Below are 25,636 nucleotides of genomic sequence, written 5' to 3' on the forward strand. Positions count from 1 at the left end.
TCAAAAATAGTGATCAGTCACAACGGGGCCACAGAAAAGCTATCCTAAAGCCAGGAAATTCTGTACTGAAGAGTGGATGCAAGGTCACACCCAGACCAGAATCAGTGACACACCACAGACTTGACAGCTCATGATGGTTGTCTATCACACAAGGACTTAAAAATGTCTATGTAGTGATCAAAGGGCATGCAAAAACCCTTTTAGAAATGGGCTGCAAAAACCTAGGTCATGCACTTGTTGTAGGAAATAGTCTTTTGAGAAGGGCATCCACAATTAACTGGTGGTTGTTGTTGTAGAGAAGCAGGCATCAGAAAAGGAAAGGTAGAATAGGAAGAAGTACATGGGAATCCCAAGAGTCCTGCTTGTCTTTATAGTCACTACAATGGGAAAGTTCCCCAACAGTGTCATAAAGTACAGAATCAAGAAGACTCCAAATATTGCTTTCTGCTTTCCTACATCCTGTGTCAACCCAAAAAGAATGAATTCATCATACTGTTATTCATCAATATGCTAATGGCTGTAGGTAAGATGCAGTTGACAAAGGCTTATTCTGAAGAGAGAAGAAAAAAAGTGACATTCTTGGAAAATCAGAGGGCTGAACTCTGAATTCTTTGTTTCTATTTCATGCTCTATTACCCTCAACTGCCTTTAATCCCCTATGAGTCTTTGAAGGAGTTCCCTGGTAACTCAGAGGGTTAAAGATCTGGCATTGTCACAGTTTTGGCTCTGGTCACTCCAGTCTCAAGGGTTTGCTCCATGGCCTGGGAAATTCTGCATGCCATGGGCACAGCCAAAAAATACCCCATAATTCTAATATACGATTTTATTATTTTTCTATTTCAAGTCCTTTTTCATAGTATATATTGTTTGTGTGATCAAAATCATAATATAATGTCATTTTGCACTCTGATTTTCTCTTAGAATTGCTCAAACAGTTTTCATGTGTTACTATGTGTTCTATGGTTTAATTATCAACATAACAGTACAAAAATAATTTATTTGACCATTTGTTCATTGAGATACTTGTATTGCTTCCAGTTTTCACACTCATATAAGGAAAAATCCTAAAAGCAAATTAAAATAATTCTCCAACTATGATATTGCAGTCTGAAGTGCTAGAGATTATCATTGTTATTGATAGGTATTAAAAATTCTTTTAATGTTTTGTACCATTTTATTAGCTATAGCTTTATTACAGAGTAATTAATGATCATCATCAAATATTTAAAATAAGAAAAAAGTAAGGAAAAATTAAACTATCTTTCCAAAGTATTTGAATTTATACTCCTACTCTCCTAAAATAACTACTTTTAATTTATTTTATATCCTTCCAGAAATGTTCTATATTTGCATATTCATCTGTATATATATCCATTCCTTACATACTAGACTGGCCAATATTTCAAGGTGATGATTTTGTAGAAAATTTATGCACATACAAAAAAAAAATCTTGTGACATTATCTTCTTTTCTCATTTGGTTAATTATTTATTCATCTTTTTAGGGCCACACCCAGGGCATATGGATGTTCCCAAGCTAGGGGTCTAACTGGAGCTGTAGCCACAAGCCTAGACTACAGCCACAGCAACATGGGATACCTGCCATGTCTGTGACCTACACCACAGGTCATGGCAATACTGGATCCTTTACCCACTATACAAGGCCAGAGATCAAACCCACATTCTCATTGATTCTAGCCTGGTTCTTTAACTGCCAAGCCATGGTGGGAATTCCTCAATTTGTTAACTTTTTAAACTGTATTTTTATTATATGAATATAAATTTTTATTGCCAACAAAGTTTTACATTTTTACTACATTTTTATAAAAATACTGCCCCCTTCTGAGAATCTTTTATCTTTTGATAACTCATATTTTGCAGATTTTTTTAAAAAAAAATTTACAGCCACACCACAGCACATGGAATTTCCCACACTAGGGTTTGATTCAGAGCTTCAGCTACCAGCCTAAGCCACAGCCACAACAACTTCAGTTCTAAGTCACATCTGTGACATATACTACAGCTTGTGGCAATACCAGACAATTATCCTACTGGGCAACACCAGGTTCAAACCTATATTCTCATAGACACTGTGTCAGGTTCTTAACCTGCTGAGTCACAAATGGAATCCCAATATTTTGACGTTTTATCTAGAATGGATATTAACCTAGCAAAAAAAAATTATATTTCAAGGCGAAGATTACAACTGCTGGGGTTTAAAGGCTTGAGTTCAAATATAAGCTTCACTACTTGCTTAACTGCATGATCTTCAGAAAACCACTTTAAACATCATCATAGTCACTATTCAGATAAAATGAAAAAAAGATCTCTGTCATAGTAAGTAAGAACTATGTAAGTCTCAGCCTGTGCTATTTCTACTGCTACAATTTTGTTTATTCTCTTCTCTGTGACTTTTTTCCTTTTTATATGGACCAAGCTGTCAATTTTTCAAATTTTAATTTAGTTTATAATTTCAAAGAATTGAAAATCATAGACTCTATTCAGCTCTCCATAATTCTATAATTATCTTTCATTTCAGATATTGAATCCAAATTACCTTTAAATATGTGAGGAATGGGAAAAACAGTTCCTTATTCTTTTTTTTTTTTTTTTTTTGTCTTTTGTCTTTTTGTCTTTTGTTGTTGTTGTTGTTGCTATTTCTTGGGCCGCTCCCGCGGCATATGGAGGTTCCCAGGCTAGGGGTTGAATCGGAGCTGCAGCCACCGGCCTACACCAGAGCCACAGCAACGCAGGATCCGAGCCGCGTCTGCAACCTACACCACAGCTCACGGCAACGCCGGATCGTTAACCCACTGAGCAAGGGCAGGGACCGAACCCGCAACCTCATGGTTCCTAGTCGGATTCGTTAACCACTGCGCCATGATGGGAACTCCCAGTTCCTTATTCTTAAAAATGTAATATGAGTATTAGGATAAATTTGAGATCATTAATTATGTATGTCACTGTATGATCAGTATTGAAAGAGTAGAAACCATCTGCAGAGAGAAGAGTGCAAATTCCTAAAGGATAGTTTGGTCAGTGGAAAATTCAGAATTCAGTTAACATATAAATTGTAACTTTAACCTAAGAGAGTCAAGTTTTAAACCAGTACCCTTGAGATGCTAATACTCAAAAGCAGAGCTGAGAAGTGAGTTAGCATAGAATTTAAAGCCATAGTTCTTAGATCAAGACCCTACCTACTGCTCCTTATGGTGTGATACTTAACAAATCCCTGAATCTCTGCACTTCATTTTCTTCACCTGTGAACATAAATAATAAAATACTCTACCTTTTCGGGTTGCTATGAAGGTTGAATTATTCAATATACATAAAGCACATGGAATAATCAATTGAAGTGATTAGTTTCATTATAATTATTAATGTTGGCTTTCCAAGGGGCATTTTTCATTTTTCAAAAGTATCAATCCAAAGTGTTTACACAGCTGTAACTGCTGTATAGCTGCTGTAACACAGCTACATAATTGTTTTAAACACTAAGATCCTTGCCTCTGTGACTGAAATCATATCAGCACTGTGGATCACAGTAGTTTTCTCAGGGTGATAAGAAAGTAACTTAAGATTGACTGTTTCAGACATATCTAATACATATTTTAAAATAAATAAGAAGCTCATAACAGTCTCAATGTGAGGCCCATGATCAGAGGAAAGTAGAAATAAAATAGGTCCTTAGTTGTGAAAAAGTTTGGGATCCAGAGTTATACAAATTGAAGGAGTGAGAGCATTTGGAATGATGGAAATGAAAGCAAAGTTCTAATGGAGATGATAAGATAAATACTTTATCAGAAGAGTAAAGACAAGATCACTATGAATCCTCTAGTTTAGCCAGACTTTAAAGTTACAGTAGAAAATTTTGAAAAAGTTTTCCTCCACGCTGAAGGCCATGAATGAGGATAAGATGTTTAAATATATTTTTACTAATAAAATATAAAACTTAGAGTCATGAAAACTTGAGAATGTCTTTTCCTAAGATTTATTCATTGCTTAAAAACAAAAATCACTCAGAGTTATTTAACAACATTGTCTTCCTTTTTTTTTTCTTTTTATGGCTGCATATATATATATATAAAGTCCTCAGTCCAGGGACTGAATCTGAGCCACACCTGCAGCAACACTAGATCTTTTAACTCACTTTGTTGGACTGTGTCAGACTCACTCCTCCACAGCAACCTGAGTTACCACAGTCAGATTCTTAACCCTTTGTGCCACATCAGGAACTCTTAAAATTATCATTTTTAAAAAACAAATTTAACTCAGTTGGACTTTTATTTCATCTGTAAAGAAATGCCTGTCCTTCAAGATGTCAGACTTCCAAGGAAGACATCTGCCTTTCTCTCCCCTGTATTTAGAAACTCTGTGTCAGGCATGCAAGTGTATTCACTGTGCACTTCCCCAAAATAAATCCTGGACCAGCAGCCACTACAAATATGATTCACTAGTAATTCCAGACTTGTTACTTCCTTTATTAAAGAAGGATCTTAAGTGCTCATTCTCCTTTAGTCTCTGTACAAAAAAAACAAAATTAAATATATTCCCTCAGGTGTAACAGGATCATTTATTGTCATATTTATGACTTTACTTTCTAGAGTAGATTTAGGTTCACAGAAAAATTAAGAGAAAGGTACAGAGATTTCCCTTACAGTCCCTCACTCACACATGTATAATACCAAGCCTACTATCAGTATCTCCCAGCAGAGTGTGCATTTCCTATAACCTACAATCCTACAATGACATCACAATCATCCAAAGTCCATAGTTTACCTTGGGGCTCACTCCTGGTTGTATACTTTCCATTAGTTTTGATAAATGGGTAATGGCTTATATTTATTATTATAGTATCATAAAGAATAATCTCACTTCCCTAAAGCAAGATCATTTTTATATCCCCAAAATGTGGAACAGAACATTTCCTTTCACATATTATTTAATTTTCATTAAATTATAAATAAAATGTCTCACAAAATTAAGTGAAATAAAATCAACACCTTGAGTGAAATAACTCTGTGGATTTACACTGTAAGAATTTTATTATTATTATTATTATTATTATTATTATTATTATTATTATTGTCATGCCTGCAGCATGCAGAACTTCCAGGACCAGGTATCGAACTTGTGCCACAGCAGTGACCCAAGCCACATGAGTGACAATTCCACCAAGGCACTCCTCATTCTGAGAATTATTAGCTCATATATACCACTAAATCAGGCTGATATTTCATAAATATTACTATTACAGATGGTCAATCACATAACTTTTTTTTTTTGACTTTACTATGGTGCTCCCATGACATATGGAGGTTCCCAGGCTAGGTGTCTAATCGGAGCTGTAGCCATCAGCATACACCACAGCCACAGCAATGTGGGATCTGAGCCATGTCTGTGACCTACACCACAGCTCATGGCAATGCCAGATCCTTAACCCACTGAGCAAGGCCAGGGATTGAACCCACACCTTCATGGTTCCTAGTCAAATTTGTTAACCACTGAGCCATGATGGGAACTCCAATCATAGAATTTTTTAAGCAGATCCTCACAGGCTTAGTATATGTTTCTAAATAGAAAGAAAGGGCACAATTTTAGATATTCCCATTTTATGTCTTCTCCGTTATTTTTCCTCCTTTCTATCCCATGGAAAAACTAGGCATTTTAAAAATATAATGAATTGTAATCGTGATAAAATGCTTACTATGGCTTTTGAATGCAATGGCTGAGATATTCACTGTGGCTCTCAAATTCCTCTAACCGGGTGCCATCATCTTTCTTCCCCTTTTCCTCCCAGTGCTCCTGCTCATGCATGACCCAGTGAAGTCTGACACTTTATGTCTTTCCCAAACACACCCAGACTATGCTATTGTCTGAATTATCCATATGCCATAGTAGCAAAATGAACTTCCTTGACATACATGTCTAGCTGTGTAAAAGGACTCAAGTTCAAATATCATCTCTTCAGTGAAGCCTTCCCTGATTTTCCAGTCAAATAACTTTCTTGCTAATAGCCATCTGCTGGTAAAATTTGTGTGTGTTTATTGAATTATGCAGTCTTTAATTGTAGCATTCTCTTATGTTTGCTTTAATACCTTGTTTTCATTTGATTTTTACTGTCTCATAAGGCAAGTTCTTGTCATTTTATTTTGTACATTTTAGGATAAGCTGGGAGCCAGGGTTTAGAAGAGAGTCATCACAGAGGATGTAGGACCAGAACTAAAGCTTTGGGCTCCACAACAATCTCTCTAACACCCCCACTGCCCAGAAAACTTCAGTCTCCAAGCATCAGGATGGAGCCAGCATAAAGCCAGGAAATCATACGCAGGTAAAGAAGAAAACCCCTGACGAGTTCCATGCACATCCTATCAGATATATGCCAACTTCATGTTGGGTGAAACAAAGAGATCAGCATTTTTTATGAATGTTTGGAAACATAATAGTGAGGAGGAGGGGATAGAGATGTTAGAGAAAGAAGGGAGGGATCAGAGAAAAGGAAAAAAAAATATGTTTGTGGGTATGAACCAGAGAAGGAAGAAAAATTAGTGGGTGAAATAGGGGAAAACTAAAATGCAAATGTGAACAAAGACCCACATTAGGGATAAAGAGGAGTTTGTCCTAAGATTTCACTAGAAGAGTGTTGCTTCTCTCTCCTCCACTATTCATATTATCCTTTAGTCAAGTCCCAGAAAGAGAATGTAATTTTGGGTTCTAAGTAAGAGCAATTGTTGGTCCTGGACATCAAATGTTAGTAAAATAATACAAGGGCAATTGGTATCACAGTATCATAGAATCATTGTGTCACCAGTATCAATGCATACTCATTGCCTACCATCAACAGGCCCACCTATCCTTGTCCAGACCTTAAGCTTTCTCAGTCAGAAATGTGCAGACATATAATACTATACATCTGCTCCATTTAATATAACCACTTCTTATTAAGAATTGGGCCTGAGCCAGTGCTGCATCAAACAGAGGCTAGAGAAAGATGGGGAACATTGAAACTTCAGAATTTTCTCATATGAGGTAAATATGTTCCTGAAACTATTTTTCTCAGGAGCCAGAACTGGATAAAGATAACTGTCTTAAAATCCAGTCCAGAATGAGAGGAAAGAAAAAGGAAATAATTCAGTTGGGCTTGATATTTTATCTTTTTTTATTCTTATTAAAAGAGAGAAAGATAGAGAGAGCACTATGGCAGTGACATCCACTAGGGAGCTCATAGTTTTGTTATTTCAATTCAGATTTACTTTGAAGATAAATCTCATGCAATATTTACAGCATGTAAATTGTACTTCAGATAGATCCACTCTGCTTTCTGTTGCAAGATACTCCACAGACAGCTAGCCCTTCTTAGAAGGCCTGAGTTAGACTCTTCAAAATGGTCTATGATACTGGCAGAAAATTTCTCACTTCTGTGCCTAGAAATTTCTAGAATAAACAGGAAATATTCCCTCTAGTCTGTGATGTAAACATCTGCAAAGAGAGTCCTATTATCCCAAAACCTTCCTTGGAATAATGTATAAATTAAACATTTTTTCTTCCTTCTTGAGATATTTGTAGGGATTTCTTAAAATTTTATGAGTGTCCAGTCCTTGAGGGGCAAGGACATTACACTTCCCTGAAAGATTTGCTAAATGAGCTAAACCATAGTTATAGCAAACATGGGCTAGTTAGTCCTGGACAAGACTGTAAATAGGCAGATCTGTCAACAGAGCCCTCTGCCTCTCTGCTTTGGTCCTAAGAGACAGGCACCTCCCATTTCAGTTATCAAAGGCTCCACCCAGGCACCCTACTCCAAGGAAAAAGCACACTTTCAAAGGCACATTGAGGTATGGACCACCAAAATTTACCCAAATCTCTGTCCTTGAAGTTATATCTTTTCTAAATTAAGACAAAGCTCTGAGGAGAGGACAAGATGGCGGAGGAGTAGGGAGACACGCTCGCCCTCTCCCACAAACACAACAAAAAAAAGCACATCTACAGAATAAATGACTCGCACAGAACAGCAACCAATTGCTGGCAGAGGAACCTAAACTCCAAACACGGCAAGAAGTTCGTGACATTACTGGGCAGAACGGGAGAAAAGAGGAGAGTGAGAGAAGGTGAATCCGAGCGGGACGGGCGCTCCCAAAAGGGAACTGTGGAGGAGAAAGGGATCCGGCACCCTGGAAAGTCACCTACAAGGGGGAAAGATCAAACAAACTGGAGGAATCTCCAGATGCAGAGAAGAATGTAGCAGTAAGCTGGAGTACTGAAAAGCTGATCAAGAACCGAAGAGACCATCTGAACTACGGGCACAGTCACCAAAAATTGAGATGCCTGGGTGGGGGCTGGGCACCGAATCCTCGGCTCCAGAGGTTAGTCCCCGGGGAAAGGGTTGGGGGATGCCTGGGTGGGGGCTGGGCACCGAGACCTCCTCTGCTCCAGAGATTAGTCCCCGGGCTAGGGGGGCGGGGCAGAGCGGAAACTGCTTGGGAGGTCTCTAAACCATTTGATGGGGCAGAGACTGCCTGGGAGACTAGAAAACAAAGCTGTCACAGAGGAAGGGAGCAATACTCTAGGAGTGGGGAAATACAAAGCCGCCTCAGAGGGAACCTGGGAGAAGAGCCTGGTCTGCGCCCATGCTGGGGAGGGGAGAGAAGAAGGGGTGGGTCCCCATAGAATACCCCCCATGCCACAGCAAGCTTACAGGCCCGCTAGCTAGCTGAAAGCTGTGCTACCCAGTGCATCCCCTCCCCCCACCCCCGCCACTCCCTACGCTCTCATGGGCCTGGGGCTGCCTGCCATCCAAGAGGGCTGGCTTCAACAATTGCCTGAAGCCGACCACCACAAGGGCTGTCCCTGCACAGGCCTGCTTGCCCTTTGGAGGGGCTACACTTCCACAGAGCAGCACCAAACACCACCAGCCCCAAGAAAAGCCCTGCAGCCCAGAAAAGGTAGAACAAGCTTAGCCAGGCTGTGAATAGATCGGCCTAATTCTCGGACGGTTTTTCTGAGTCGGGTTGCCCCGGGGAGGAGACTCTTGGGTTTCCAAAAGCCCTGCTACTCTCCCGAGCCCCCAGGGGATGCTCTAGTGGACCAGCTGAATAGGACTGCCAGCTCCAGGCAGGACCCCCTGCAGCCCAGAAAAGCTGCAACAAGCCTGGCCGAGTTGGGAAAAGATCTCAGACGGTCTTTCTGAGTCGGGCTGCCCTGGGGAGGAGCCTCTTGGGTCTCCAACGGCCCTGCTACCCGCCCAAGCTCCCAGGGGGTGCCCCACTCCCGTGAAATAGCTGCTCAGCACCACCAGCCCCCTGGAGGAGCCCCTACAGCCCAGAAAAGCTACAACAAGCTCGGCCAGACTGTGAAAAGATCCGCCTACATTCTCAGGCTGTCCTTCTGAGTTGGGCTTCCCTAGGGAAGAGCCTCTTAGGTTCTCAGTGACCCAGATAGCTGCTGCAGCCCCCAGTGGGTGATGCACCCCTGAAGAGCAGCTGCCCAACACCGCCAACTCTCTGCAAGAACCCCACAGCCTCAAAACACCAGAGCAAGCTCTGCATGACCATGTGAAATCTGCTACCATCATGGTGTGGACCTCCCAGTCCTGTCTGCCCTCAGGAAGCCCTCCTTTGCTTCAAAGAAACACTGTTAGCCCCATCACCAGTCCAGAAAAGCCACACTGCCTCAAAAAAGATTGACCAACAATGCCAGCCCGCAGGAAATATTCCACAGCAGTGACAAGGCAAACACTACCCGATCACGGAGAGTACAACTCCCACAGCAGAAAGAAAACAACAAGCAAGATGAAGAAGCTGAGAAACCACCCCCAGTCAAACCAACAGGAGAACTCACCTAAAACAGTCAACAATGAAACAGATCTCTGCAGTCTGACAGACCTGGAGTTCAAAAGAGAAATACTGAAAATACTGAAGGAATTAAGAGAAGATATGATTAGTAATGCAGATACCCTCAGAATGGAACTAGAAAATATAAGGAGGAGCCAAGAAAAACTAGAACATTCATTTGCAGAGATGCAAACTGAACTAGGGGCAGTAAAAACCAGAATGAATAATGCAGAAGAACGAATCAGTGATATGGAAGATAGAATAATGGAAATCACTCAGTCTGGTCAACAGACAGAAAACCGAATCAAAAAACTGGAAAGCAATATAAGAGACCTATGGGATAATATAAAGCAGGCCAATCTATGCATAATAGGAATTCCAGAAGGAGTAGAAAAAGATTAGGGGATGGAAAATATATTTGAAGAAATTATCGATGGAAACTTCCCAAGTCTAAAGGATACTGGATTCAAGATACAAGAAGCACAGAGGGCGCCAAACAAACTGAACCCAAACAGACCCACACCAAGACACATCATAATAAAAATGGCAAAAGTTAGTGATAAAGAGAGGATCCTAAAGGTAGCAAGAGAAAAACAGACTGTTACCTACAGGGAACCCCCATAAGAATATCAGCTGATTTCTCTACAGAAACACTACAGGCCAGGATGGAATGGCAAGAGATATTTAAAGTGCTACAAGGAAAACATATGCAACCTAGAATACTCTATCCAGCAAGAATATCATTTAAAATAGAAGGGGAAATAAAAATTTTTCCCAACAAACAAAAACTTAAAGAATACAGCAACACGAAACCCAGGTTAAAGGAAATATTGAAAGGGCTTCTCTAAACCAAAAAGAAAGGAAGGAAAGGGAAGAAAAAAGAAAAGAAAAAAAAAAAGAAGAAGAAGAGGAAGAACTAGGACTGAGGAAACCACAATCAGAGAGCAGTCACTCAAATAAGCCAGCATACAGATTTAATCATGAACATGCTTCAAACAAAATAAAATTAAAAAGAAAAAAATAAAAGAGTCATCAAAACCATAAAATGTGGGCAAGGGATGTTAGGAGGTAAATAACCCTTTTTGTTTGTATGTATGTTTCTCGTCTTAATTTTAATATAGTAATGAAGTGTTTGAACTTACAGGACCATCAGGCTAAAACACACAATTATGGGAAGGGGTTAGCATACTTAAAGAACAGGGCAACCACAAGCCAAAACCAAATATTGCATTGGCAAAAAATGAAAAAAAAATACACACAAGCAGATAATAATAGGAGACCATCCAACCAAAAAAAAAAAAGAAAGGAAGAATGGAGAACCATAGAATCAACTGGAACACGAGGTTCAAATGGCAAAAAATAATCATCTATCAATTATCACCTTAAATGTCAATGGACTGAATGCCCCAATCAAAACTCACAGAGTGGCTGAGTGGATAAAAAGGCAAAAAGCTTCAATATGCTGCCTACAAGAAACTCACCTTAGGACAAAAGATACATATAGATTGAAAGTGAAAGGGTGGGGAAAAGTATTTCACGCCAATAGACATGACAGAAAAGCAGGAGTCGCAACACTCATATCAGACAAAATAGACTTTAAAACAAAAGACATAAAGAAAGACAAAGAAGGACACTACTTAATGATTAAGGGATCCATCCAAGGAGAGGATGTTACTATCATCAACATATATGCCCCAAATATAGGAGCACCCAGATACATACAACAAATATTAACAGACATAAAGGGAGATACTGATGAGAATACAATCATAGTAGGAGACCTAAATACCCCCCTCACATCAATGGACAGATCCTCTAGACAGAAAACCAATAAAGCAACAGAGATCCTAAAGGAAACAATAGAAAAGTTAGACTTCATTGATATCTTCAGGACACTACATCCAAAAATATCAGAATACACATTCTTCTCAAATGCTCATGGAACATTCTCAAGAATCGACCACATATTGGGACACAAAGCGAATCTCAATAAATTTAGGAGCGTAGAAATTATCTCAAGTATTTTCTCTGACCACAATGCCATGAACTTAGAAATCAACCATGGGAAAAGGAAAGAGAAAAAACCTACTCCATGGACACTAAACAACATGCTACTAAAAAACCAATGGGTCAATGAGGAAATCAAGAAGGAAATTAAAAAATAGCTTGAAACAAAGGATAATGAAGACACAACCTCTCAAAATCTATGGGATGCTGCGAAAGCAGTGCTCAGAGGGAAATTTATAGCAATACAGGCCTTTCTCAAAAAAGAAGAAAGATCCCAAATGGACAACTTAACCCTCCACCTAAACGAATTAGAAAAAGAAGAACAAAAAAGTCCTAAAGTCAGCAGAAGGAAGGAAATTATACAGATCAATGAAGAAATCAATAAAATAGAGATTCAAAAAACAATAGAGAAAATTAATAAAACCAAGAACTGGTTCTTTGAAAAGGTGAACAAAATTGATAAACCCCTGGCCAGACTCACTAAAAAGAGGAGAGAAAGAACCCAAATCACCAAAATTATAAATGAAAAAGGAGAAATCACAACGGATACAGCAGAAATGCATAAAACCATAAGAGAATACTATGAACAACTGTATGGCAACAAGTTTGACAATCTGGAAGAAATGGACAATTTTATAGAATCTTACAGCTTGCCAAAACTGAATCAAGCAGAAACAGACCAACTGAACAGACCGATCAAGAAATGAAATGGAAGAGGTCATAAAAACACTCCCTACAAATAAAAGTCCAGGACCAGATGGCTTCACAGGTGAATTTTATCAAACATATAAAGAGGAATTGGTGCCTATCCTCCTTAAACTCTTTCAAAACGTTGAAGAAGAAGGAATACTCCCAAAGACATTCTATGAGGCCACCATCACCCTCATTCCAAAACCAGACAGAGATACCACCAAAAAAGAAAACTATCACCCAATATCATTGATGAATATAGATGCAAAAATTCTCAACAAAATCTTAGCCAACCGAATCCAACAACATACCAAAAAAATTATACACCATGACCAGGTTGGGTTCATCCCAGGTTCACAAGGATGGTTCAACATATGCAAATCAATCAGCATCATACACCACATTAACAAAAAAAAAGTCAAAAATCATATGATCATCTCAATAGATGCAGACAAAGCATTTGACAAAGTCCAACATCCATTCATGATCAAGACCCTCGCCAAAGTGGGTATAGAGGGAACATTCCTGAATATAATCAAAGCCACTTATGATAAAACCACAGCAAATATAATCCTAAATGGGGAAAAACTGAAAGCTTTCTCACTCAAATCTGGAACAAGACAGGGATGCCCACTCTCACCACTGCTCTTCAACATCGTTTTGGAAGTCTTAGCCACAGCAATTAGACAAACAAAAGAAATAAAAGGCATCCATATAGGAAGAGAAGAGATCAAACTGTCACTGTATGCAGATGACATGATCCTATACATAGAAAACCCTAAGGAATCAACCCCAAAACTCCTTGAAATGATTAATAAATTCAGCAAAGTGGCAGGATATAAGATTAACATTCAGAAGTCAGTTGCATTTCTGTATACCAGCAATGAAACCTTAGAAAAGGAATACAAAAATACGATACATTTTAAAATTGTACCACACAAAATCAAATACCTCGGAATACACCTGACCAAAGAGGTAAAGGACCTATATGACGAGAACTATAAAACCTTAATCAAAGAAATCAGAGAAGATGTAAAGCAATGGAAAGATATTCCATGTTCCAGGATTGAAAAAATCAATATTGTAACAATGGCCATACTACCCAAAGCAATCTACAGATTCAATGCAATCCCTATCAAATTACCCAGGACTTTTTTCACAGAACTAGAACAAACAATCCAAATATTTATATGGAACAACGAAAGACCCAGAATTGCCAAAGCAATCCTGAGAAACAAAAACCAAGCAGGAGGCATAACTCTCCTAGACTTCAAGAAATACTACAAAGCCACAGTTATCAAAACAGTGTGGTACTGGTATCGAAACAGACAGACAGACCAATGGAACAGAATGGAGAATCCGGAAATAAACCCTGACACCTCTGGTCAATTAATCTTTGGCAAGGGAGGCAAGAACATAAAATGGGAAAAAGAAAGCCTATTCAGCAAGCATTGCTGGGAAACCTGGACAGCTGCATGCAAAGCAATGAAACTAGAACACACCCTCACACCATGCACAAAAGTAAACTCCAAATGGCTGAAAGACTTAAATATATGACAGCACACCATCAAACTCCTAGAAGAAAACAAAGGCAAAACACTCTCTGACATCAACATCATGAATATTTTCTCAGGTCAGTCTCCCAAAGCAATAGAAATTAGAGCAAAAATAAACCCATGGGACCTCATGAAACTGAAAAACATTTGCACAGCAAAGGAAACCCAAAAGAAAACAAAAAGACAACTTACACAATGGGAGAAAATAGTTTCAAATGATGCAACTGACAAGGGCTTAATCTCTAGAATATATAAGCAACTTATACAACTCAACAGCAAAAAAACCAATCAACCAATGGAAAAATGGGCAAAAGACCTGAATAGACATTTCTCCAAAGAAGATATACAGATGGCCAACAAACACATGAAAAAATGCTCAACATCGCTGATTATAAGAGAAATGCAAATCAAAACTACCATGAGATATCACCTCACACCAGTCAGAATGGCCATCATTAACAAGCCCAGAAATACCAAGTGCTGGAGGGGTTGTGGAGAAAAGGGAACCCTCCTGCACTGTTGGTGGGAATGTAAACTGGTACAGCCACTATGGAGAACAGTTTGGAGATACCTTAGAAATCTATACATAGAACTTCCATATGACCCCGCAATCCCACTCTTGGGCATCTATCCGGACAAAACCCTCCTTAAAAGAGACACATGCACCCGCATGTTCATTGCAGCAGTATTCAGAATAGCCAGGACATGGAAACAACGTAAATGTCCATCGACAGATGATTGGATTCGGAAGAGGTGGTATATATACACAATGGAATACTACTCAGCCATAAAAAAGGATGACATCATGCCATTTGCAGCAACATGGATGGAACTAGAGAATCTCATACTGAGTGAAATGAGCCAGAAAGACAAAGGCAAATACCATATGATATCACTTATAACTGGAATCTAATATCCAGCACAAATGAACATCTCCTCAGAAAAGAAAATCATGGACTTGGGGAAGAGACTTGTGGTTGCCTGATGGGAGGTGGAGGGAGTGGGAGGGATCAGGAGCTTGGGCTTATCAGACACAACTTAGAATAGATTTCCAAGGAGATCCTGCTGAATAGCATAGAGAACTATGTCTAGATACTCATGTTGCAACAGAAGAAAGGGTGGGGGAAAACTGTAATTGCAATGTATACATGTAAGGATAACCAGACCCCCTTGCTGTACAGTGGGAAAATAAAAAAAAAAAGAGAAAGCTCTGAGCCCAGGTAATGGTTCAAATCGATGTGATCTTATTGAATTCAAGCTTCATAATTTCTGTTTTTGTGAATTTAGACAACTTTCCTAAGTTCTCCTAGTATCATATTCTAGAAAATATTACTGTTAAATATAATAATTACTATAAATCCTTATGATACTGTAAAGTATAATATAAATAATAACAATGGATACTTCTAATTTAAATTTCTGTAATTTCTAAAATATGTTGAAGTCAGTCATTAGGTCTTTAAAGGAAGGGAGAAGAGAGAAGACAGAAGGAAAAATACTTCTATATATTTTAGAAAATCAGCTGGCTATGGCATAATTTCATATAAGACAAAACACCTTTTTGAAACACCTAGTGGATGATTTTTGACAAATTTATATACTCATGTAACTACCAGCACATGGTAGGGGTTTATCAATTTTATACATCTATTTTTTACATTTTGAAAATTTTATTGAAGTATAATTGATTTACAATGTTGTGATAATGTCTGCTGTACAACAAAATGCTTCAATTATTTTGATACACATATGCATTATTTTTTGGATTCTTTTCCCTTATAGGTTATCACAGAATGTTAGGCAAATTTCCTGTGCTATATTGCAGGTCCCCATTGAGCATCCATTTCACATACAATTGTGTGAACCCCAATCCATCCCTCCTCCCAACTTCTCCCCTTTGATAACTATAAATTTGTTTTTGAAGTCTGCAAAACTGTTTCTGTTTTGTGTATAAGTTCATTTGTATCTTTTTTTAGATTCCACATCAGTGATATCATATGATGTTTTCCTCTATCTCACTTATTTCACTTAGTATAATAATCTCTACGTCCATCTATGTTGAGGCAAATGACTTTGTTTAATTATTTTTTTATGGGTGAGTAATATCCCATTGTACAAATGTAGCATACTTATATTCAAAGAACCAGATCCTGATTTTGTTTGTTTTCTCATCAAATTTATATTATATTTCTTTGCCTTCTGCTCTTTATTATGTTGTTGTATTATACAATTCCTCCTGTGGATAAGAGGGCCAGTTTTTCCCTGCCTCTCCCTAGCTTCTGGTGATCTTTCAGCAATCACTGGAGTTTTTTAGATTATAGAGGACTTACACTTGTCTCTGACTTCAGCCTCACGTGGCTATTCCATGTGAAGATGAGATGCATGTCTGTCTCCCTGTGTGCATGTCTGTTCTGTGTCCAAACATTCCTTTTCTTAAGGACACAGTGTGGTGGATTAGGTCCACTCTAATCCACCATACTGGTGGATTAGATCATGTGCAAGGATCTCATTTTCAAATAAATTCACATTCATAGCCACTGAGGATTAGGACTACCTCAGCTCATGCAGGCATACAATTCAACCCATAGAAAACCCCAAAGAGCCTATAGAGGTGAGGCCATGTCCTTAGGGAAAAAATACTGCATGTTTTAGTTTCTCCAAATGTCCTACAAAAGCTGGGCTGTTGTCTCTTTTCCTACCTCAGCCCCAAAACTTATACCAGTTCCCAAAATCAGAGCAGCCACAGAACGCAGCTCACTTTGCTGAGGGTCTTTTCTCTCCATTCTCATCCCTTACAGTTTCAGTTGCCTCAACACATCACCAGTACCTCATACACATGATTCTTCCTTTGGATCTGCTTTTCCTCATTGTTTGTAACAACAGCATTTGGGATCACAGTTTACTGAATCTTACCCAGAAGCATAAGCCCATTTATAGAGTTGTATAATCATTAATTTATTCATTCAACAAATACTTATTGACCACTTACTATGTGCCAGGTGCTATTAAAAGCACTATTTAACGGTAACTTCTTTTCAAAAGATATAAATACTTACCCTTGTATAAATTTTATTCTAATAAATGTCATAAAATAAAATGAATAACTCATCAGTATGATACATTATAGAATAAGAGCTAAAGAGAAAAATTAGCAGAGGCAGAGGTATAGGAGATATAGAATGTTGGTGAGTAGGAATTGCAACTCTGAGAAGTAATACAAAATTAATTACTGAAAAGAAATGTTTTAATAATAAATCAAAGAAAGTAAGGGGGTGAACCATGAACACATTCAGAGGAAGAATAATTGAGACACAGAAAATAGCCTTGCAAAGAATCCTAGAAATGATCACATGGTAAAACCAGGTACCATCTGTAACAGCATAGAGTTGTTAACAACAAGGAATGTAGTCACATCTTCCAAAATTTTACTACCAGAAAGTCCATCAGTGATGTTATTGTCAAGGAGGCATGTATAGGCAGGGCATCTCAAAGTGGTATTATGCAGGTTTATCTGATATGCTCTAGGGTCGAGTCTCAGATCTGTAGGAATATAGTCTTGATTATATTTATTCTCAGAGAAATACTCGATGTCCACTCCCTCATGGAACTTGTTTTGTCTACTTTCAACTAACTGTACCTGGAATACAATGTAAATTTAAAAAGATGTATGAAAAATAGAAATTAAACACCAGGGATTTCCTGTTGTAACTCAGTGGGTTATGAACCCACCTATTATCGATGAAGATGCAAGTTTTAGCCCTGGCTGTCTTGGTGGGTTAAAAATCTGAATGTATGTACTCACTTATGATGAAGCATGATAATGTGAGCATGATAATGTGAGCAAAAGGATGTATATATGACTGGGTCAACTTGCTGTACCGTGGAAATTTGACATAACACTTTAAACAAACTATGATGGAAAAAATAAAAATAATAAAGAAATAAATACAAAATAAAATAAAATTGCCAATACATTCCAAGTAAGCCATGAATCAAAAAGAAATCCCAATAGAATTTTAAAATATTTAAACTAAATGAAAGAGAAAATATGGGAGTTCCCATCACAGCACAGCAGAAATGAATCCAACTAGTAGCTGTGAGGTTGAGGGTTCAATACCTGGCCTCAATCTGTGGGTTAAGGATTCTGCATTGACAGGAGCTGTGGTGTAGGTCACAGACACGGCTTGGATCTGGTGTTGCTGTGGCTGTGGTGTAGGCTGGCAGCTACAGCTCTGATTAGACCCCTACGCTGGGAATCTCCACATGCCACAGGAGCAGCCCTAGAAAAGGAAAAAAGACCAAAAAATAAAATAAAATAAAATAAGAGAAAGTATGGCATATCAAAATGTGTGAAATGCAGATATTTAAATGTCAGTTATTTCTTTTTCTGTGAACTGATACTTTGTATCTTTCTGTTGAAAATATATAAATATGTCTAATACATGAAAACAGGATATTATGAGTCTGTAGGAGCTTATAATATAGTAAGTAAATTAGTGCTTTTAAAGTGAAAAAAAAAATCTGGCATTGCCTTCAGCTGTGATGTAGGTCACAGATCCAGTCTTGTATCCCACATTGCTGTGTCTCATGTAGGCTGGCAGCTTCAGCTCCAATTTGACCCTTGACCTGGGAAATTCCATATGATGCAGGTGTGGCCCTAAAAAAACAAAGTGCCTATCACAGTCACTGGTTAATATCTTTCTCTCCAAGAAAGAAAATTTCTATAGGAAGCCCAATTACCATACAATTTGCTTGATAAATGTAGAGTTTCAGTATCCACAGCCTGAGACATTTCTGCTGTTAGAGAGGTGTACCTGTCAGGCAACTTGCCAATCCTATCCACTAGTCAGTGAAATGCTTCTATGCAGTTGGATGATATCTGACAACTACTATCTTGGTATATTTGGGAAATATACTCAATAATTTTGTTCTTCATTTCCAAATTAGTAATCTCTCTTCTGCAGATATCTTCTCTTTTTATCTCTGTTTTTTAGGTCAGTGGTTATGTTTTTTACATGTATGATCTCATCCACGAGGTGTTGGTTTTTATAACTCCCATAATTTTATAAAACTGTCACTGATTCATAAACCAAATATTAGGGAAGTGTCCACAGATGTAAATTACAAAAATAGATATATATGTAAAACTAAATTACATAAAAATAATGATAAACATTATGAATAAATAGAATATATTAAAGTACATAGAGATAAATTATGGATTAATACAATGAATAGGGTTAATAATTAAAATTGTCTGATTTGAATAGAAGACCATGAGTTGTTTGCCTGTCCATGTTCAAGAAGTAAAGTAAAAGTCCAGACAAGCATCAGATAGGGGCTTAAATCTCTAATATTTATGCTTCTTTGACTTTAAGCTTTAGACTCTTGAACCAGAAGATAGGATACACAATGAGTACTGTTAGAACTGCTTCACCAAAAAAATGTATATCAGAAGTTCAGGCAACATTCTGAAACTTGGATAATTAATATGAAAAAGAAAATCCAAAACAAAATAATGTAGAAATCAAAGAAGATAAACAGCAAGATCTGGCTCATAAGCCTCAAAAGAGCAGAAATATCAATGCAGAATGCAGAAGTGAAGAATAGGTTTGTCCTTCCACAAATATGATTGTACTTCATGTTTCATCATTGTATGTGATATTGGTTTAAAATAATATAGATCTGTGCTCTGTGCTCCTTCTGCCTCTCCCCCCAAATGTCCCACTTGAAGAGGATTTTGTTGTCCATAATGGAAAGAGAACATTCTATCTTTTCCATCAACCCAATTTTATGTAAACTGTGATGGAATTAGCAATTGGCATCTTCAGCTCTTTGCCACCTCGAGTCAGAATTTGTTGCACCATAACTTTCTCATGGCATTTTTGACTTCTGCATTTCTCAGAGTGTAAACCAGAGGGTTGAGTAAAGGTGTCCCAATAGTGTAAAATACAGCCACCATCTTGTCCACTGGAAATATGGTTAGAGGGCGAGCGTAGGTAAATATGCATGGTACATAGAATAAGATGATAACAATAATATGGGAGGTGCAGGTAGAGAGGGCTTTCCTTCTTCCTTCTGCACTCTGCTTATTCAGAGAATGTAAAATGAAAGCATAGGAGATAAACAACATTATGAAACTCACCATGCATATGGTGCCACTGTTAAATACAATATGTAGATTGATAATGTAAGTATCCATGCAGGCAAGTTTCAACAAAGGTTGCATATCACAGAAATAGTGATCAATAACATTGGGGCCACAGAAGGGTAACCTCAAAGTCAAGAGAATCTGTGCTAAAGAATGTATGCAAGACCCTACCCAGGCCAGATTCACCAAGGCACCACAGACACGCTGGCTCATGATGGTTGTGTATCTCAAGGGCTTGCAAATGGCCATGTAGCGATCACAGGACATAAGGATGAGCACGAAGATCTCCATGCAGCCAAAGAAATGAAATGCAAAGATCTGGGTCATGCACTCATTGTAGGAGATGATTTTCTTCTCAGGTATGGAATCTACTATCAACCTAGGAGCAGTGGTTGTTGAAAAGCAGGCATCAGCAAAGGATAAATAGAAAAGAAAGAAGTACATGGGGCTCCTAAGTGTCTGGCTATATCTTATGGTCATCACAATAAGGAAGTTTGCCAAAAGAGTTGCAAGGTATAGAAACAAGAAGATTACAAATATTAATTTCTCCTTTAGTGCATCCTGTGTCAATCCAGACAGAATGAACTCATTCACACTGTTATTCACCTGCATAGTTACTGTGAATATGGAACAGATACAGCTGAGAAGTGGTTCATCTGCAAAGAAAAATGGAGACATGGTAACTGGGCAATATCAGTGTATTTGATCTCAGAATTATAATATTTAGATTCTAATTCCATCAACATCTATAACTCAGTGTTTCTCACAGTTTTCATGGATTTTAATCATTTGGGAATATTTTTTTTCTTTTTTAGTGCTGATGCTTATGTTTTAACCATTGGCATTGATTAATTCAAGGTCTTTCTATGGGGTCTAAGATTTTTCTAGGGGAAAAAAAAAAACAGTCAAGTAATTGTGCTCTGTCTATGCCAAGGTCTGAAAACAAGTGACTTGGCTTTATGATCTTGATCATGTCACATTAATGTCTTGAAGTTTTTCTTCATATGACAATTAGAGATTCTAATAGATTAAGTACATGATAGTATATATATGTGTGTGTGTGCATAAAATATTCATGCATCTCAGTTACTGAAAATAATAAGTAGATGCAAATTATTCCATTTAGAATGAATAAGTAGTGAAGTCCTATTTTATAGCACATAGAAATATATCAAACCTCTTGTGATAGAACATGATGGAAGACAGTATGAGATTAAGAATGTATATATATATGGGAGTTCCTGTCGTGGCGCAGTGGTTAACGAATCCGACTAGGAACCATGAGGTTGCGGGTTCGGTCCCTGCCCTTGCTCAGTGGGTTAACGATCCGGTGTTGCCGTGAGCTGTGGTGTAGGCCGCAGATGCGGCTCGGATCCCGCGTTGCTGTGGCTCTGGTGTAGGCCGGTGGCTACAGCTCCGATTAGACCCCTAACATGGGAACCTCCATATGCCATGGGAGTGGCCCAAAGAAATATCAAAAAGACAAAAAAAATAAAAAAAAATAAGAATGTATATATATGTATGACTGGGTCACTTTGCTGTTCAGCAGAAATTGACAAAACTTTGTATATCAACTATGTTTAATAATTTTTTAAAAAACTGTATAATTTTAAAATTATACTTTTGGAAATTCTCTCTTAAGAACACACATTTATTGATTTGGATGCCATTTTTCACCCATTATCCCTGAACTCTTCAGAATTTTTGCTTTAAGAAAAAATTATTTCTCCAACTTTAGGCTTGTAGAACCCAGAATTTTACCTTCATTACCAGTTAAGGCACATTAAGTATTTAAGTAAATCAATGGCAGTGGCTTTATTGAGGAGAATTATCATATATTTTGAATAACACCTTCATAATGTTAGACACATGAAATTAAGCTTCTCATCCTGTAGATTCAGCCTGATGTGCCACATCTTACATTTCTATTACAAGAATAACATCCTCTTTCACACATTATTCTCCTACCAGGTTCCCAGACATTTTCTTCTTCTAATTGTTATCTGACATAATTTTTAAAATGTACTTCAGAATTTAAGCATGCAAATATTTCCCAATGTTCTATTTATTCTTTTTAATGTACATGAATACTTTATATATAATTTCAATTATTCATAATATTATTTTGCTTTCTGGTTTTCATTTATGATTGTTAAGAGCATTTTCATGTAGTTAAAATGTATCTGTAATTTTCCATTTACCAATTATAAATTAACATATCAGTATCTCATAAATTCTATCATTTATGTCTTTTTTCAAATTTTCATCATCATAAGAAAACCTTAAATACATTTTTCTTATGTACTCTTTTGATTATTTTTTAATAATTTCATTAAAATATTTATCCAGAGGATTACTGGCATAAATATGAATATTTTCAAAATTATTGACAATTACTGTCAAATAAGATTCCAACTTGATTGTTTCCATATTTTTTACAAAATTTTTAATTATAGCATGAATATACTTGGATAATAAGACATCCAAAATTTACATTTGATTTCAGGGTAAGAAAAGTACCCTTCAAAAATTCACAAGGAACAAATATCTCTCCTTAGAGGTAACTATTAATTCCTTACACATTCTATGAGGATTTTCAGGGTTATATACATGGTCAAATATTCCCATTTGTGTATAAATTGAATTATCTACTATTGTTTCTGAATTTTATAGAAATAATAGCACAAATGTCTAATAAAAATCTTACTTGGGACATTGTCATAGTTGCTTAGATAAGAGAAATAAAATTATGATATATGTTTTAATTTAAAATGGTATAAGGTATTTTTGTATATTTCTCATATATTTTATCTGTTTTGAATATGTATATCTTAGTTAATTTTTGATATCTAAGTTTTGAGCTCTTTTATGAAAATTATTTCATGATAATTTCTATCAATTTAACTCCACTTTCCATTTTAGTCCATTATTTCAGCTGGGAAATTATCATCTTATTCTCTCTTACAATATTTATATCTATTTAAGTAAAAATTGCCTAGAATTTATTTTAATATGAGTTTTGAGAGACTTTGACTGTTTCTGATTAACTACTAATCTTTTATTGTCTTTTTTTTGCCTTTTATAGGGCCACTCTCATGTCATGTGGAGATTCCCAGGCTAGGCGGAGCTGTGGCCGCCAGCCTACACCACAGCCACAGCAATGCAGGATCCTAGCCACATCTGCAACCTACACCACAGATCATGGCAATGCTGGATCCTTAACCCACTGAACAAGGCCAGGGATTGAACCCACAACCTCATGGTTCCTAGTCAGATTCATTAACCACTGCACCACGATGGGAACTCCTAATTACTAATCTTTTAATGCATCAATGACACCATCAACTCAGTTATCATTTAGGTACAAAGAACTTACTCATATCTGGAGTCAATTGATAGGGCAGCAAAAGATGTCCTCAAACCCTTTACAACAATGTTGGCAGGGTAACATACCTCTACATAAGATTATTATCTACATAAAAATCACATCCAACTCTATGTGATAATGCCAAATGAATTTTGTTTCCAAAAGTAGAAAGATTGCTAGAGAGTGATTGGACAGTACGGGTTTAAAAGTGATGGAAAATGGAGTTATGACTTTCAATGTGTTAAAATGAAGTTTCCAAAAGTTTCTCTTAAATGCAGGTATTCAAAAAGCTTATACTGCTAGGATAAATATTTCAATATTAGTAAGCCAAAGTGTCCATCTACCTCTAATAAATTTACACATAGAAATAAAACTTTAGATTTCCTCTCAGTCCAGCTAAAATAATATTAGGATAAATTAGAGGTGTTATAGTAATTACAAGCTCTGATTGGGAGTCCCAAGTGTCTCTGATGAATATAAAAAAGAAAATAAACTAATGATTACTGAATTTCAATACATTAGGTTTCTGATCGGGGTAAGGACAAAAAGGAGGGTACTCTTTGCTGTGAGGAGAAGAGCAGTTTGGAGAGAACAGTGATTGAATATCATTAGAAGGGAAAGAGTATGCATTGTTTCAGGAGAAACAAACATCGTCTTCATAAAAATTACACTTTCATTAAACTAAAAATGGTAAGAGATAAATTCATGGGCAGGTAATAGACAACTATGAAAGCTGGGTCACATAATTCTATGTTGCTTTATTTTAAGTAAGAGAAAACTTATAGATCAACATCACCTCAGAGTTTTACTACTGCATTCAGCTGTTGTTCCCTAACCTTCCTGGACCATCTTAACTCTTTAATTTGGGAGAACATTACAGTATTAGCAGAATCAATTTTTCCTTCAATAACTCTTATGTTTTACTTTCTCCTGCTGAAAGTTTAACCAATTCAAATATATTTGGTGTTAAATTCTTTCATTTCCTCTTATATATATTCTTCTATGCTTCTATGCTGTCTCTATTCTTCTATGCTTCAATATTGCTATGTAGGCTTTAATTGAATAAGGAAGTCCTGGATTAAATATATATTTTTTATAACTGCTCCCATCAAATATGGAATTTCCCTAGCCAGGGATAGAACCAGAACCTTTGCAGTGATGATTGAATATTATTCTTGTACTATAATCATATTATCCAAACAAGATTTCATTTGTGTTCTATCATCTGATCTGCATATTTTTGGCAAGATAAGTGTGGCTATTTGTTTTGCTTTTTCCTAGGTAAAAAGTTCTAGCTGTGATACAAAAAGTTTTACCCAAGACACTTAAGTGGGATTAACTACAGAGGGATTCAACTAGATAGCCTCTCGGTCTAGCATTCACCCTACTTGTCATATAAAACATAACCTCCCAATCATCATGTAGATTGAATTTTAAATTTCTGAGCCATCACACAATATTGATGGATACCTTAAATATCTGACCTGACTCCAAAATCAAGTTATTTCAACTGTGTATCGAGGCTAATATCAAAGTAGAAAGATAAATACCTAAATAAATACCTGAATAATAGTGAAGAGGAGGAAAGAAGCAGAGATTAAATGAAATCAGAGCAGAGAGAGGAGAGTGAGAGTCAGCAGACATGAGGGAGAGAAGAGTCCAGGATAGGATCCAGCAAGGTGGGCAGAAAGTGTTAGAGGGTGATTTTACCCAAGTTTCATCACATAGTTCAGTTTCATTCTCCCTAAACCACTACACCAACACTTGCCCCCAAGCCAGAAAGGGACTGTGTTTGTGGGTCATAATAAAGGATTGTGAAGGGTATTGAAAACCTGGGTGTGTAGAAAGTGCAACATTGTTTTAATACTTTGTCCCAGAAACATAACCACTGATTTAAAACTTCAAAAGAGGGCATCCCTAAGATAGAAACTTTTGCCAAGCTGGCCTCAGTGCAGTTTACTGCATCCTCTGTGTGTAGTGATGAATTTGAGGGATAGCATAGCTTTGTGCTGGGGTCAGGGAAGGTTTAAGAAGCC

General features: G+C 37.2%; 1 protein-coding gene and 1 pseudogene across 1 annotated transcript; both read right to left on the bottom strand.

Moving 5' to 3' along the window:
• On the bottom strand, positions 1 to 1,722 carry LOC146398932 (olfactory receptor 4C11-like; annotated as a pseudogene).
• An 18,208-nt stretch (positions 1,723 to 19,930) lies between these two features.
• LOC100153360 (olfactory receptor 4C11-like) lies at positions 19,931 to 20,845 on the bottom strand. Its single transcript, XM_001926893.5, has one exon. It carries the CDS (start codon positions 20,843 to 20,845, stop codon positions 19,931 to 19,933), a length of 915 nt encoding a protein of 304 aa, XP_001926928.5.
• Between the last annotated feature and the right edge of the window lie 4,791 nt (positions 20,846 to 25,636).

The sequence above is a fragment of the Sus scrofa genome, chromosome 10 (assembly GCF_054392235.1).
Source record: "Sus scrofa isolate SSC_HxYL_T2T_F1_AM1 chromosome 10, Sscrofa_HxYL_maternal_Yorkshire_Landrace_v2.0, whole genome shotgun sequence".
Lineage (NCBI taxonomy): Eukaryota > Metazoa > Chordata > Mammalia > Artiodactyla > Suidae > Sus > Sus scrofa.